General features: G+C 43.1%; 1 protein-coding gene and 1 pseudogene across 2 annotated transcripts; both read right to left on the bottom strand.

Moving 5' to 3' along the window:
* Positions 1-810: 810 nt before the first annotated feature.
* Positions 811-7,289, bottom strand: LOC117398676 (RNA-binding protein 4.1-like). Of its 2 annotated transcripts, none has more exons than XM_033997720.3 (4): positions 6,944-7,289; positions 4,563-5,013; positions 2,284-3,210; positions 811-1,950 (listed from the first exon to the last, which is right to left on the bottom strand). In XM_033997720.3, exons 2-3 carry the CDS (start codon positions 5,002-5,004, stop codon positions 2,300-2,302), a joined length of 1,353 nt encoding a protein of 450 aa, XP_033853611.3. In that variant the 5' UTR covers positions 5,005-5,013; positions 6,944-7,289; the 3' UTR covers positions 811-1,950; positions 2,284-2,299. The 2 variants fall into 2 exon arrangements, with proteins under 2 accessions (XP_033853611.3, XP_058871990.1); XM_059016007.1 differs by lacking the exon at positions 6,944-7,289 and adding an exon at positions 6,309-6,390.
* A 2,975-nt stretch (positions 7,290-10,264) lies between these two features.
* LOC117967878 (RNA-binding protein 4.1-like) lies at positions 10,265-13,387 on the bottom strand (annotated as a pseudogene).
* Positions 13,388-16,142: the final 2,755 nt, after the last annotated feature.

Genomic DNA, 16,142 nt, shown 5'->3' with positions numbered 1-16,142 from the left:
TAGGCGCATGAGAAACGCAGGTTTGTAAAGCACTTTGTGTGTGTTATTTAATCGTTATCCGTTTTCACTTTATTAATGTTCAATACTACATCTTCAAATACTTTATTTTTTGTTCGTGCGGTAAACTTATTGTTACAGAAACCGTAATTGCTTTAATGAAATCCTGCCCTTGGTCACTCGTGTAATTTTAGTGCAGTTAACGTTCAAAATGTGTTTAAAAAAACAAACAAAAAAAAAAAAAAAACTACGCTTTGTTGAATTTAACAAGATCCAATTCATTAAAAACCACACCGGGCAGTTTTTGCTTCGTGGAACATATTCATGATAATTTAGTGAAACATTCATTTTTATTTTTTAAATGTACAGCCATGCACAGCGAGATTACAGAGAAATTGAAACAGAAAGCTCTTCCTAAGCAAATGTATGGGGCTGTGATGCTGAAAGGCGTACAGTTAATTCCACACTATATCTTGAGGAAGAAAAACCCAAGTCTTAATTCAGCAAGCTCCTCTCTAACATATCAGGCACATTAAGCACTCAAAGTTCATCTATTTCAACGATGGTTGGATTGTAGGCTTAATTGGTTTCCGGATTTCTGCAAATTACTCCATTATATTAGCATATGAAATAGTAAACAGTGGCGTTTATAGAACAGTGGTTTGAATGTCAAAACTAACCTGTTCATTGGTGAAATTGATTCACTAAACATTTTTATTGTATGCAAGCTGAAACAATCAAACAAAAACAACAGCCTTCTGTAGTCTGATGTGACTAAAAAATAAAATAAATTAATACATAAATAAAACACACTTTGTTTTTCCCTCAAATATCTGATTTTATTTATAAAAGATGAACACAAAATAAAAATAACTACATAAAACCAAGGCTCACTGTGTTGGTATTAGTTATTCAATAATTAAAAAAAAACAATTATTTTTAACAAGCAAAATATGAAAGGAAACTCATTTCAGGGAACATACAGTAACGTGCAACACGCATTAGAAATATACTTTGAAACTGTGAACTGGTGTCTTATTTCTCTTTGAAAAGATGGTCAGCCCTGTTACCTTCAAAAAAATAAAATAAGGCTTGCCAATTTGAACTCTGAGCACACAGCGAACGTGAAGCTTGGATTGTGTTTCTCCTCATCGTATATCTCTGAAGCAGATCTCTATAGGACAGGAGAAATCAGTTGGAGGACCCCAATACATTTAAACCCATATTTAGATCAGTACATGCTGGCTAGCTCCAGAAAGCCAAACACATGTACAGACGCATGAGTCTTCATAGCAATGAGAACTGTAAGATTTAGAAACGGATAATATTTTAAAAACGCAACCTGCTCTGTAAAAATTATAAAATATGTCATCCCTTCATCACAACACCCATTCTACCACCAGTATCAAAACAAGCCAGTCTCTGCCCCGCCCCCCCCCCCCCCCTCACACACACTAAAAAGAGAACTGCAAATTATTCGTTTAAAACCGAACACACATCACAAAAAAAGCACACAGCACGTGTGAAGTGTTTGTACAGAATTATTTAACCACCCAAATTTTGGAGAAATCACTGCATTCATTTTACATTTTTTTTTTTTAAATGCAAGATGACAAACTTGTAGCATTTCCTGAAATCTAAGATTCCAAAAAACTTCGAATCCATGTCGTGTGTCCCCCCGCCCCCCCCCCCCCAGCGTCAGAAATAATGAGCAACTCAAAACAAAAAATAATTAAAAAATAAAATCTGTGGCCTCTGGATAAAGGAAAAAAAAAAAAGAAAAAGGAAAGACAAAATTGGTCATAAATTCACAAGGTCAGGCATCGAAACACATCGAGGCGTCCGCGCAACTGTCCTTCCTGTTCGCGTCGCAGCCGAAAGCAATCTGCGTGAAACAAGAAGGGGGGCGATTTCGCGTCGCGTGGAGCCCCCCCCCCCGCGGTAACTATATACCTGAAAAGAGAGCAAATCACACTGGGATCAGCGGGTTACAGGGCACAGCACGGGGTTAGATGCAGTACAAAGAGACTCACTTTAACCCTAGACTGCGTCCAGCTGCAATCTGCACGCTGTGTGCGGCAGGGCACTGGAGGCAGCACACACACACACACACACACACACATTAAAAACTTCCCTTTACCTTACATCCCTATTAAAAATCAACCCCAAATTTTTAAATTATTTTGTATGAAAACTCTAAATCTGGACCATATGGCTCAAGATCTGACAAGGTCGCTGATTAACCCCCACCCCCCCGCCTCTCCCCACCTGCTCTGTGGTTCTCACCTGTCGGCACGTGCGATTAAAAAGCATAGCGTGCCCGTTCCGCGTAGGGGTCCCTCGCCCGCGGCGCCTCGTACAGGGAGCTCCTGGAGAGGGAGGAGGAGACCGGAGACAGGCGGGAGCGCTCGTACCCATACCCCTCTGCCACAGGGGGAGCCCGGCGGACGGGGCTGCGCTCTCGTGCGTAGTAGGAGGAGGAGGAGACGGGAGCTGGCATGGGGCGCCTCTCATAGGGGTTGAGGGCAGAGGCAGACAGGCGGTCTCTCATCATGGAGGAGGGAGGAGGAGGAAGGTGAGGTGGGGCGAGGGAGTGCCTTTCCTCTAGGGGGCGGGATCTGAACTGCTCATAGAAGTCGACGCCACTGTAGCTTTCTCTCTCCCCGTATGGAGAGGGGCGCTTCGCTGGGTATCCCGGGCTCCCGCTGCTGTAATCTGCTTCACCACTGTACGCCTGGACACCCCCGTAGCCTTCAGCCCCGCTGTACCCTGCACCCCTGCCCCTGTGGAGACCTCTCCCAAATCCAGGGCCACCTCTGTACCCGCTGGACTCAGGACCGCCCCCGTAGCCTGCAACCCTGCTAGAGTCAGGAGCAACCCCATAGCCTGGCACCCTAATAGACTCGGGACCACCACCATAACCTGAACCCCTTCCGTATGCAGGACCGGGCCCGAACCCTGCGCCCCTGCCGAACCCTGGCCCCCCAGGGCCACCTCTTCTGAACCCCATGTCACCGCGTCCTCGGAAACCCGGATCGTGAAATCCGTTGCTCCTGGGGAACGCAGGACCATCAGAGTAGGAATTATTTTGCGCCATTCGGCAATCTTGGGCCCAATGGCCCTTTCTCCCGCACACAAAACAGTTCATCCTGTCTCCCATGCCTGGCGTGGTTCTGTGGTTGCTGGTCGAAAGCTTCACGCTGATCAATTTGCCTTGGGGGAGGAGAAGGAGAGAGACGCAGAACAAGGTTTGCTATTTGAACAAGAGAAAAAAAAACACACACCACTCCTTCACGCATCCCTGTCACAACACAACAACTGCTATTACTGTGCATCAAAATTTCTATACCCAAGCTCTAAAAATGCTTATGCTCTCTGTGTACCGCAAGCCATGAAAAAAAAAATATATATATATCTCTGGTATAAATTGATTTACTTGCCGCAGGTGTAAAAAAAACAAAAATTATTATTTACTTGCAGCCGTTATGAGCATTAAGAGAAACAGGACACAGATACACAAGAACGTGTTGATCAAGACAGGGGGACTTGAACACCAGACAAAAGTGCCTTCATCCACAGCCATTCGATCACGAGCAAAAGGTAACCTCGAAACAGACTGCATCTACCAGCACTTAAAACAAGAAAGCCATGTTTATAAAAAGCCGACTTACAAATTTTGTACTGCAGTATCATATGAAGCTTTCATATCAAAACGTCTAGATTTTTTTTTTTTTTTTTTTTGTGTGTGTTCAAGATTGTGTGCACGGTACCTGGCTGTGTGTTTAAGCGTCTAATTTACACCACATGCGTACGATTACAAACTGCACCAGTTCCTGAAGCTTTCTTTCCTAATCACATGCCTTTTATTTCACCCCACCACGACGGAACAACTATTAAAACCCACTGCAAAACAAACTTCTACAACGACGCGAGAGCGCAGCGCGTAGAAACACTAGCGTCTAGCTAAGTGGCTCTGAAGTAAACCGTTTTCTCAATATTATTATTTCATTTAAAGAAAGGGGCTTGTAACCAGGAGGTCCCCGGTTCAAATCCCACCTCAGCCACTGACTCATTGTGTGACCCTGAGCAAGTCACTTCACCTCCTTGTGCTCCGTCTTTCGGGTGAGACGTGACTGTAAGTGACTCTGCAGCTGATGCATAGTTCACACACCCTAGTCTCTGTAAGTCGCCTTGGATAAAGGTGTCTGCTAAATAAACAAATAATAATAATAATAATAATAATAGTTCCAGGTTCAATCCCAGCCACTGACTCCCTGTGTGCGTGTGACCCTGAGCAAGTCACTTCACCTCCTTGTGCTCCGTCCTTCAGATTAGACGGAAAACAAACAAGGTCCTATTGGAAGTGACTCTGCAGTTGTTGATGAAGCAGAGTTCACCCTCTGGTCTCTGTAAGTCGCTTTGGACAAAAGCGTCTGTTAAATGACAAACTATTGTATTGTATTTTTTATTTTATTTTTATTTTATTTATTTATTTATCTATTTATATTTAATTATTTGGATTGCTAAAAATGGATCCACCCTCCTCTCCCCTCCTCCTATTTCACCTTGAAACGCGGCGTTGTCTAAACCCTGGATCGCCTCCATGGCGTCCTCCGCCCGCTCCATGTGCACGAACGCGTACTCCTTCACGATGTCGCACTCGGCCACCGGCCCGTACGCCTCGAACTTGGCGCGCAGCTCCTGGCTGGTGCAGGTGCTGCTGATGTTGCCCACGTGCAGCTTGGTGGTGGCCGAGGGGGGCGCCGCGTCCGGGTGCTGCTGCTGCTGCTTCTTGCTGTGGCTGACCTCCACGTTCATGAGCCTCCCGTTCAGCTCGTAGTGGTGCAGGTTGCGGATCGCCTCCTGCGCCGCCTGCTCGTCCATGTGCACGAAGCCGAAGTCCTTGACCACGTCGCTCTCCGTTACCTTCCCGTACTGAGCGAACAGCGTCCGGAGCTGATCGGCCGTCGTGCTCGGGGACAGGTTGCCGATGAAGAGTTTCACCATCGCGGCCGTCTGCGAGAGGGAAGGGAATTGAAAACGCTCAGGGCACTCAAATTAAAAATAAAAATACGACAAACACAGAGGTTAATTCACCTCAAAATAGACCAAAAGGGGGCTTGCTCTACCCGTTGAGTCGGGGGTTTTGATACAAGCTTTAACCCATGAAGGTACATTACAGCAGGGTTTCCCAGTCCTGGTCGGACCCGTGTCTGCTGGATTTCATGCCAACCAATTCTCAATTACTTAATCAATCCCTTAATTGAACTAACAATGTGCTTAGACCTTTTTAAATTGTTCTCAACTCTGAAAAAGTTGCCGATTTCAAGTTAGTTATAAAATTGCACTTAACTTGAAATCTCCAACTGTTTAAAAGCTGAGCACAATTAAAAGTTTTAATTAAGCTCATGAAGAGTTCAATTAAGGGCTCAATTAAGTAACTGAGAACTGAGTTGGGAAACCCTGTGTTACAGCACTGTTAAGCTTTTAATGCACCAATAGGTACAACGAAAATTAAATTGGTTAAACCAAAAAGTATTTTTTTGTTTTTATAAATCTGGCTTAATAATAATAATAATAATAATAATAATAATAATAATAATAATAATATGCATTTCTTAGCAGACGCCCTTATCCAGGGCGACTTACAATTGTTACAAGATATCACATTATACATTATTTCACATTATACAGATATCACATTATTTTTACATACAATTACCCATTTATACAGTTGGGTTTTTACTGGAGCAATCTAGGTAAAGTACCTTGCTCAAGGGTACAACAGCAGTGTCCCCCACCTGGGATTGAACCCACGACCCTCCGGTCAAGAGTCCAGAGCCCTGAAGTGCCACTCCCGTGGTTTGAGGACAGGCTACTTTGTAATTTTCGAAGCATTTTTAACTGGTATCTTCTACCTGTTATCATAAATCTTCTCTTTAACTATATTGTTATGATAACTTAACCGCAATAGTTATGTCTGAATGTAAACGCATCAAATTACATAAAAACAGTTGGTGTCCTATTTTTTATGGTACTTGAGTCGACAGTTTATCAAGTTACTTCTATATAAAAAAAAATAAAAAGTGTACTCTTTAGGGATTGTCTGTTTTGTGCGTGTAGTTTATGATCAACGGAACCACAAAATCATTAACAAGACACAGAAATGTATCAATTGTTGGAAACACAAACATAAAATTTTGCTCAGTCTAAAAGATAGCAGCGCATGTAAGGAAGTAGGCACGAATTCTGAACCCAACGAAAATTAAAAAAAAACACGATTTATAAACCGCCAGCAATAAAAATACTACCTGTATTACCATATCTTCTCGACACCACAAACGGGATCTGCGACGGCAGAATTACGTTAAGGTTTGTTGCCTTTTGCCGGACCAATGGCTAAAAAGCATGTTTTAGTTCTGAGGGGCGGTTATTTTAAATAAACACGCGGTTCTAACCAAGTTGTGACAGGGACTGTGGGTTCTTGAGCAAGATAAATCAAGGGACGCGAATAATTTACTCGTTTTGGCAGGCGAATATGTAACTGATTAAATTAAAAAGTCAAATTCAACAACTCGAAATGAAAAAAAAAAGCAGATATCCGTTTTTCTCGAGCCTGTGCGGGCCTAAACTTGTAGTATTAGTTTTAAAAACACACAGGAAAGTACAACTCCTGACATACGCACTCCCTAAAGCGGAGGGCACACGGAGTTACTTTGTCAGGTACAGAGACTTGAACCTGGTACCGGGAGACTTTGCTGAGGCGACTTCGCTGTGTATCAAACCTCAACGTCTCCCCTGGTGTGCCGTGCAGTGGCCTGAAGCCAAACCAAGTCCCCAAAGACACAAAACGGTTTCGTGTTCCCTCAGCTTTAGATATTTTACTCTTCATGTCAAGTTATTAAACTTAAAGGTGCAACTATAATGAACATAAACACGTCGTTACCTTGTTTTGCAGCCTCGCTGTATCCGGGGAAACGCTGAATTACGAAATGGCGTCTCTCTCGCTCGCCGGCTGCAAGTGTATTCCAGCACCGCCCACCGGTTAATACCAGCAGCGGATTGGTGGATTCCGCGGCAAAGCGCAACGTAACTGGGCAGTAGTGAAGTCAGTTAAATCCAAATTGTGAAACAAAAAAAAAAAAAACATCAAGGGGCTTTCTCGCGCTCACACTTCCTCGTTTTGATGACGTTGATACTCAGGATCCAGAAGTCGCAGCCATGCCGTCCCAGGAATACTTGCTACGGTTAATTGTCTTTTTTATTTAAAACATTCCTTTCTTGGAAGGGGGGGTCTGTTTGGGGTCTCACCTAAGTAAATTATCTTGGTTTCCCGTTTGCCACACTCCTCCATAGTCTGTGCACGCTATCCTAAAGCACACCTTGTTGGCAGTCCAGTTGGTTTACATTCACCAAGGGTAGTTTACCTGTAGAGATACGAGGCACGATTAAGCAAAAAATTGGCTACATTTTGTTTTCCTTGGCTTTTGATAGTTGTCTGTTTCTTATAATGGATGTTTCTAATGTATTCATAAATTGTTCTGGTTTATGTATTGACTTTTTTTTTAATGGCTGTTTTTAAATGCTGTTTCTAATGTATCTTTTAATGCAATGTTTTTTTTTATATAATGTAAAGCTATGTGCAGCGCTTTGACAGGTTTTACAGGAAAGGCACTATATAAAAATAGAACTGATTGATTGAATGATAGTTCCTGGTATTATACGCAGCAGTTATGAGTTACATCAGATGCGTTACTGCTCAGGAGGAAAAAAACTAGAAGCGAGGGCAGCCAGACATGGAAAAACCTGAGAACACATTTTACTTCCATGAAACCCTTGCATCCAGTTAAGAGTAGTCCAGTTAACCCTTTCAATGTGCTTGATCAGAAAGCAGGTCATTAAACCAGTTGCTTAACATTATCCAAAAGGAGTTTCAGCAGATGGCAAGCCAAAACAGGGCATGAATGAGTGAAAATGACCCAGAGATGGGGATGTGGAACAAACAGACGAGACAATGGGTGTTAATGGGGGCAGGTGAAAGACTAATTTTTACATATCAATCACCGTAAGGTTTGAGATGCAAAATAATGTAGCGATTATAGGAGCACGTAGGGCTTTCAGGATGATGGGGTTAATATAAGTGGATTTATCAATCACATTTTAATAACTATATTCCACCAATCTTACCTGCGGCTTGTTTTCCTCTTCAGTTTAGCGACTTCAAAGTGAAACTCGCCACAGGATTCAACTTTAATTACAGCTATCCATACAGCAGCTTTTTTTTAAAAAAAACTGTGTGCACAGCCACTTAATGCAAACACTGCATAAAATGCCAAAGACAATCCGTTTTCTTAATTCTCAACTGTTTTGTATTTGATACTTTTTAAAAGCTGCAACAGTATAACTTCTTTCTTGGGTGGGTGTGTCATCATTGGTTTTATTGTACTGTTATAGCCACAAAAGGGCCTGTCAAGTTTAGCAATGGAAAGAGCTGCTGGGTAGATTTATTTTTAAAGGTGACTATTTTTAAAAATAGACACCTTTTCATCACAAGTTTCATCACAGATCATTCTCAGGATGTATGTCACAATTTAAGTGTGCCAGGTGTACACACGGCTCTACCGCATCTCCCAGGGACATGGTGCATGTTAAGCCTTCTTTTGGACCTGATAGGGTTTTTTTTTTTTTTTTTTTACACTTGCATTATCATCACTGGTCTCCTTTCCTTCTGTTTAAGATAATTTGCTTCTTTATGTTTACTTTCTGCTTCAACTTAGAATATGCTAAAATTTCAAAGACTAAGCTATAAGTGAAATGTTGTTCCTAATCACTGCAATCAGGCTGTGACCTACAGCAAATGTTACCAGGATACAGCAAATTACCTATAGCATTGTATTCTAAGTATTCGCATATCCTTAAGTTACAGGTTTTGTTTTGTTTTTTAAAAAGGCAAGATGTGCGTATTTAACATATTAGAACATAAAGTTTACAAAAGAGAGGAGGCCATTCAGCCCATCTTGCTCGTTTGGTTGTTAGTAGCCCATTGATCCCAGAATCTCATCAAGCAGCTTCCCAGGGTGTCATATTCTAGTCTCAGGCTTTACCTACTGCACATCTAGCAGATGAATGCAAATTTCTAGCACAGCTTTTCCCAACTCGGGGCTGCTTCTGCTGTTTGGACCCTCTTGCTGGAATGCCCTTCCCAGAAACATTACTGCTGAACAAACCCTGGCCACTTTCAAGCCGGTTCAGAAACTTGTAAAACCTGGGATGTGTTTTATTGAATTATTTTACTATATATTACACACGTGCTTCCAATGTGTACTAATGTAAAAAAACAAACAAAAAACACAACTTGAGTCACATGGTGTTAAACATAAACGCAAGCTTTTAAAAAACAAACGGATAATCAATAAATGGGATTATTTTTTTTTCCTTCTGGCAGTCACTCGGCCCCTTGTTACGAGACTGAATTCTTCATTTCACAAACGGTAGCAGGACAACAGAGAGGTCATCAGGAGAATAAATATAAACAATAAACACACAATCGAATCTGTTCAAAAGTTTGGTTTATTGCGCAAAGAAAAGAAAATAAAAGGCTCACCAAAACTGAACAGAATTTAAAAGGCTCACCAAAACTGAACAGAATTAAAAGAATGATCATCATTGTCTGTTCAAACTTTAAATAAAAACAAAACAAAACAAAAAGATTAAGTCCAGAAAAGGACACTGATAGAAGACCCTTTTCCTCCCTTTGGAATACTACGGCGCTGTATAAATTCGGAATTAACAAATAAAACAAGCAAGTCTATTTTGATTTCAAACTCACAGAATATTTCATTCTCAGTAAGCCCCCCCCCCTCCTGAAAAACGCAATGTGCCAATCAACGCAAAAAATAACGTGTTCATTAATATATAACAAGGAAACAAACACAATTTAGTGACTGGAGGTGGCGGCCAGTCTTTGGTTCAATTTAATTGCTACACTCATTTTGAAAAGCCATTACGACACATCAGGCAATTTAAAAAAAAGATCGCAAGAGCTCCCTGTAATGCCCCAAACTACCCATAAAATTTTAAACCCAGGTTGAAGCGCTGGGTCACTGTATTCCGAGTGTCTACAGAGAACACAATATTCCAGCAAAAAACACCAGCCGTCTCTGAAGAACCTCAGACTGCAGAGGGATATTCAATAAGGAGGAAAAAACAGAATTGGTCACAGTTTATTTCTCTGCTGAAGAGTACGGTAACGAGACTAAGAAGCGCTTAAAGTACGACGAGACGTCGGCGCTACTGTTCTTCCTGTTAGAGCCGCAGGCGAAGCGCGATCCGCCTCAAACACAAAGGGGTGATATTGCGCCGCATACATCAGGGAACGAGGATCTTGACGCGGTAAATATAAACCTGAAAAGAGAGCAAATCAGACTGAAGTCAGCATGTTACAGGCGGGCTCAGAAGTTTAAAAATATAAAGCGCATTAAATTTTAACCCTTCGGCTTCCAGCCCTCTGAATGCATTTAAAGTCTGAGCGACGTAAACCCTTCGCTGGAAACCATTACCCCGGTCAGAGGTCTACATTGTATTTTTAAAAACAGGCAGGAGGCAAAAGTATGAGAAATCCTGCTTAATTATGGCTACCAATGCAAGGAATCAAGCTGGGCAGAGCCAAAAGGGGTATCTCATTATCAATGTGAACTGGTAAGCGATACGGGCTTGGATGCTGGGCTGGTTTAGAAACAGCTTCACCCCAATATCAGGCTCTAACAGGGTAATTTGAAAATGTAGGCACTGTAAGGGCCCCAAGACTACAAGGTTAAATTTAGGACACAAAACATTAAATCTCAATTTAACAGTGCCGTTCAAATAAAACTTAAAGAAAGCGAAGGGTCTAGAGTTTTAAAATTGCCATTAGACGAGATAAACTGTGTAAATGAACAGATTTGTTTAAAGGCTTCCTCCATTCAGGACGTGTTTTTTTAAATGGGTTATTCAATCGCCATATTTTTACTTCATGGCTAGATACACTATCAAGGCATGGTGTACTTTATATTCACTTTTTTATTACCCCTTGATTTGCATAGCATTCGCTGCGAGGGCATTTCATTTTGAAGTGATTTAAATATTGTACTACGCAGTACATATAAAAATTCCCCTCCAGCTGGTATTGCAGTTCCCTTTCCTGCTGTGTTAACCTTTCTTTGAAAAGTTATATACCCCGCAACAGCAAGCCTTTAACTGATTTAGGGCACTCCCACAATACTGACTAAACACATTCGACTAAATTAATACCAATGCCTTCCTGCTAACCCTTTCCCAGATTCCAGCATTAGCTTAACTGTGCTGTATATCCAGCATTACCTTAACCCTGCTGTATATCCAGGCTTTCGGGCTCACAGCTTTCCTTCTCTGGCTCTGCTGAAGCAGCTGCAATACCATGACCCTGCTAACACTGCAAAACCGACTGCGGTCTAAAACTGCTACAGCTAGCCTTTCCGTATTAGAGACTGCTCTAGGACTCCTCTGTGATACTGCAGCTATCCATTCCAGAAGTAAGACTGCCAAATTACACCTGCATTTCCAACAGGCACTGCAGTTTACTAAACTGGCTAAGGACTCGCTTCATTCCAACGGCTGATTTTTTATGTTCTTACCTTTAAATTTTTTTGTGTGTGTGCTTAATAAGCGTAGCGTGGTGGTGGCGGCCGTTCCGTGTAGAGGTCTCTCGCCCGCGGCATGTCGTACAGGGAGCTCCTGGAGACGGAAGACACCGGAGACAGGCGGGAGCGCTCGTACGCGTACCCATTCCCAGCCGACGGTGCTGGGGGGGGAGCCCGGCGGAGGGGGCTGCGGTCTCGTGCGTAGTAAGAGGAGGAGGGGGGGGCTGGCGGGGGAGGCAGGGGGCGTCGCTCGTAGGGGTCGAGGGCCGAGGCAGACAGGCGGTCTCTCATCATGGAGGAGGGGGGCGGGGGGGGGAGGGGGGATAGAGCGCCTCTCCTCGTAAGAGGTGATCCCGTAAGGCCGGGCCCGGTACTTCTCGTAGTAGTCGACCACGTTGTAGCGGTCTCGCTCCTCGAATGAGGGACGCTCCAGGTAGGCGGATGGTCTGGGGCGGGGGGGAGGGGGAGGAGGAGGAGTGGGTAGGTATGGATGGGGGTGAGAGTGGGGATGGTCGAATCTGCCTGGGCCAAAGAAGCCTGGTGGCCCACGGTTGGGTCGCTCACCCAGCCATTTCTGAGGCCTGAAGCCCTCCCGTCCAGGAGGCCCCATGTTGTAATGGCCATTCTCGTCCTCCCCAGATCGCTGGCCGCTGTTTGAGAGCTGCACGTGAATCCGCTGGCCTTGAAAAGAAGCACGACTGTTAGCCCTGGGTACGCCCGACTCTTCCTGCCATCCTCATTCATTTCCCTATCAAAAAAACTGAGTACTAAAAGCTGACTTGTGAAAAATGCCTTTCACAGTTAATTCTGAATTCTTGCTTGCTTTGAAATTCTGATGAATCATTAACCTTTGCTGAACTTAACGAAGTACGGCAGCAGTGTGGAGTAGCAGGGCAGCAGTGTGGAGTAGTGGTTAGGGCTCTGGACTCTTGACCGGAGGCTCGTGGGTTCAATCTCAGGTGGGGGACACTGCTGTTGTACCCTTGAGCAAGGTACTTTACCTAGATTGCTCCAGTAAAAACCCAACTGTAATTGTATGTAAAAAATAATGTGATCTTGTAACAATTGCAAGTCGCCCTGGATAAGGGCGTCTGCTAAGAAATAAATAATAATAATAATAATAATAATAAGGTAAGAGTTCAAACTGCTCAGGGGAACAATAATGCATAAAAGGACCAAGAGATGCTGCAAAACACGAAGGAGAAGAGGACAACTGTGCAGCACCTTCGGATTTTTCAAACTGAAGAAAGCGTTAGGAAAAAATGACTGATTCAGTAACGAAACATCCCCCTGCCCCTCCCTGCTCTCACCTTGGAACTCGCTGTTGTCGAGCCCTTTGATGGCGTCCGCGGCTTCGTCGGAGTTGGCCATGTGCACGAAGGCGAAGTTCTTGACGATGTCGCACTCCGAGACGGTGCCGTACTCCTCGAAGATGGCCCGCAGCTCCGAGCTGGTGCAGGTCTTGCTGATGTTGGACACGTGCAGCTTGGTGGAGGTTTGGTTCTTGGTGCGGCTGGCCTCCACGTTGATGGCGGTGCCGTGCATCTTGTAGAGGTGGAGGCTGCGGATTGCCTCGGTAGCGGCCTTGCGGTCGTTCATGTGGATGAAGCCATAGTTCCTGATGATGGCGCACTCCGTCACCTCCCCATACTGGGCAAACAGGGACTGAATCTCGTCCGCGGTTGCCTCGCGAGGGAGGTTCCCAATGAAGATTTTGACCATTGTGGCTGTATCTGCAAGGAAATACAAACGGTGTAAATATATATATATTATTTTTGGTAAAACGTTACTTTTGCAGGCAAGAAATATTCACTGATTTCACGTTTATTAAAAATCTGCAAAATATACATGCCGCGAAATTTGCATAATTACTCAATTCAGTGTTGGGCAGCAGTGTGGTGTAGTGGTTAGGGCTCTGGACTCTTGACCAGAGGGTTGTGGGTTCAATCCCAGGTGGGGGACGCTGCTGCTGTACCCTTGAGCAAGGTACTTTACCTAGATTGCTCCAGTAAAAACCCAACTGTATAAATGGGTAATTGTATGTAAAAATAATGTGATATCTTGTAACAATTGTAAGTCGCCCTGGATAAGGGCGTCTGCTAAGAAATAAATAATAATAATAATAATAATATATACACAGTACATGTAGTTTACATGCACAAACGTGTGGTTGTAAATATGTCCACAGCGAAACAACATATTTCCTGTTTTACATTATTTACACAAATCCTGTGTAGCAACATTAGCCTTGTTCCCTATAGTTCTGTCATGCAGGTAATAAAATTCCAGCTAGCACGGTTTATTTATCATAACCGATTAATAACACATTAGCCCCAGTGCCGGGCAAAACAGAACTACAGTTAACAAACAAACAAAATATGCGTAGAGAAGGAGGATAAGACAGTAAGTTAGTGGAATACAAGAAAAAATAATATAAACCGATGTATGTAATCATGAGTACCATTCTTCAGGAAGCAAATTGCTCTTTGGAAAATAAAGTTAAGATGTTGCTAGGTGCAGCTAAATGTTTATTTTAAAATCTGCAAACTTCCGCACCAAACAGAGAAGAGGGGGGGATCCCCCGAAATATTAAAATCCTTAATATCGAAAACAACCTCAGATCAGTTCGTTATATTTTTAGTAGATGTGTCCAAATGCATTACCAAATCAATTCAACATAAACTGAAGTTTTCCAATCGTTTTAAAAAAACGATTAACCTGAGCGCATTTTTTAGCAGCCACGAACAGGCCCGGTGGGTAACAAAGCCTGTTCTTGCGTATCGTTGGGAGGGGAGGGCGAAATACTTTCAGAAACGCGTATAACCCCATCTTTAATGAAGTTACACCAGCATACCACACTAACTGCAAGGTGAACCCGATATCCGATAGCGACGCAGGCGATTTAGTCAGAATTTGGAAACAATGGCGTTGAGTAAGAAATCCAATCCTAGCTCCGGTTCGGGATCACACTTCACATTTAGTTTATTTTAATAAATAAATAAACTAAAAAACAAAATGTCACTTTTATAACTAACACTACACAACCAACATACCACGGAGGGACGACCGTCTTACGAAACTCCTGCCCATCCCGAAAACACGAACCGGTTTGTCGTTAAAGTGACCCCCCTCGCGCAGCTTACCGAAAACGGTTTCGAATTCGAAACGGTAAAACGTCGGCGTATGGTTTTATTTATACATACAAATATCAACACTACGTGCTCTATTTGTGTGAAGTGATGTTTTGTTGTCGAAAACGTATTTATTTATTGCCGTACCTTTTTTTTTTTTCTTTTACCTCAGAACGACTCTTCTCCCCTCAGCCGCCGCTCAACAACGAAAAATGGCTTCGCTCATCCACCGTCAGACTTCCACCAAGACTCCGCCCACCGGCCAACCGCCGTCGAACCACACGCCAGCCTCCGATTGGACGCCTTCTCCTTGATAAGAACGCGGGTGACGTTAAAGATCAGATCGGCGGGGGCGGGTAAAAAAAAAAAAGCAGCGATTTGATTGGTTAACCCCCCGTTCATCATTGGACGAGCTGCGATTTAATTGGATAAAAGTATGGAGTTGGGCAGTACTTCACAAACAATCATGTAATAGTTATAAAATAGCTTACACGAACATAAAGAACATTATACTATATGCGAGATGATATTGATATATATCGTGTTTAGGGAAATTTGGTACAGAAACATAAATGGGGTATTTGTCTATAGAGTTGTAGTAATTAACTTTTTAATTCCAAGCCCATCGCTATTCTGGATTTTTGTTGGAACTACAAAAAAAAAAAAAAACTAGTTTGTTTTTTTTTAAAACAGGGAAATGTGTTGTGTTTTTTGTTTGTTTTTTTAATTCCTTAGCAACCTTTAGATAACAGTTTCCCATTGGTTGTTATTTGTTTATTTAGCAGACGCCTTTATCCAAGGCGACTTACAGAGACTAGGGTGTGTGAACTATGCATCAGCTGCAGAGTCACTTACAACTACGTCTCACCCGAAAGACGGAGCACAAGGAGGTGAAGTGACTTGCTCAGGGTCACATAATGAGTCAGTGGCTGAGGTGGGATTTGAACCGGGGACCTCCTGGTTACAAGCCCATTTCTTTAACCACTGGACCACACAGCCTTCTGGTTCTGGAGGCTGTGTGGTAGCATGACCCCCCCCCCACCACTGCCTTGTGGTTCAAATTGTCAATTTACTATTAAAATGCATGCGTTTTTAAATAAAGGTTTAACTTTAAATGAAGGAATTTTTTTTTTTTTTTACTCTCCTGCAATTTGTACAGAACTGTGATCAAAATAAATGTGTTTGCTCATGAGTCAGTGTGTGTGTGTGCGTGCGTGCATGCATGAGTCAGTGTGTGTGTCCGTGCGTGCGTGCGTGACTGCATGCGTTTCTAGTGGCTGTTCTGGATTCATTCTTTAAGTGTGAAAACACAAGGTGAATCTGGGAGTAAGGCAATGTGGATCTGTGCCCTCTGTTC

Source organism: Acipenser ruthenus, chromosome 51 (assembly GCF_902713425.1).
Source record: "Acipenser ruthenus chromosome 51, fAciRut3.2 maternal haplotype, whole genome shotgun sequence".
Classification (NCBI taxonomy): domain Eukaryota; kingdom Metazoa; phylum Chordata; class Actinopteri; order Acipenseriformes; family Acipenseridae; genus Acipenser; species Acipenser ruthenus.
Note: the sequence above shows the minus strand (reverse complement) of the source record. Positions and strands in the feature narration are given on the sequence as shown.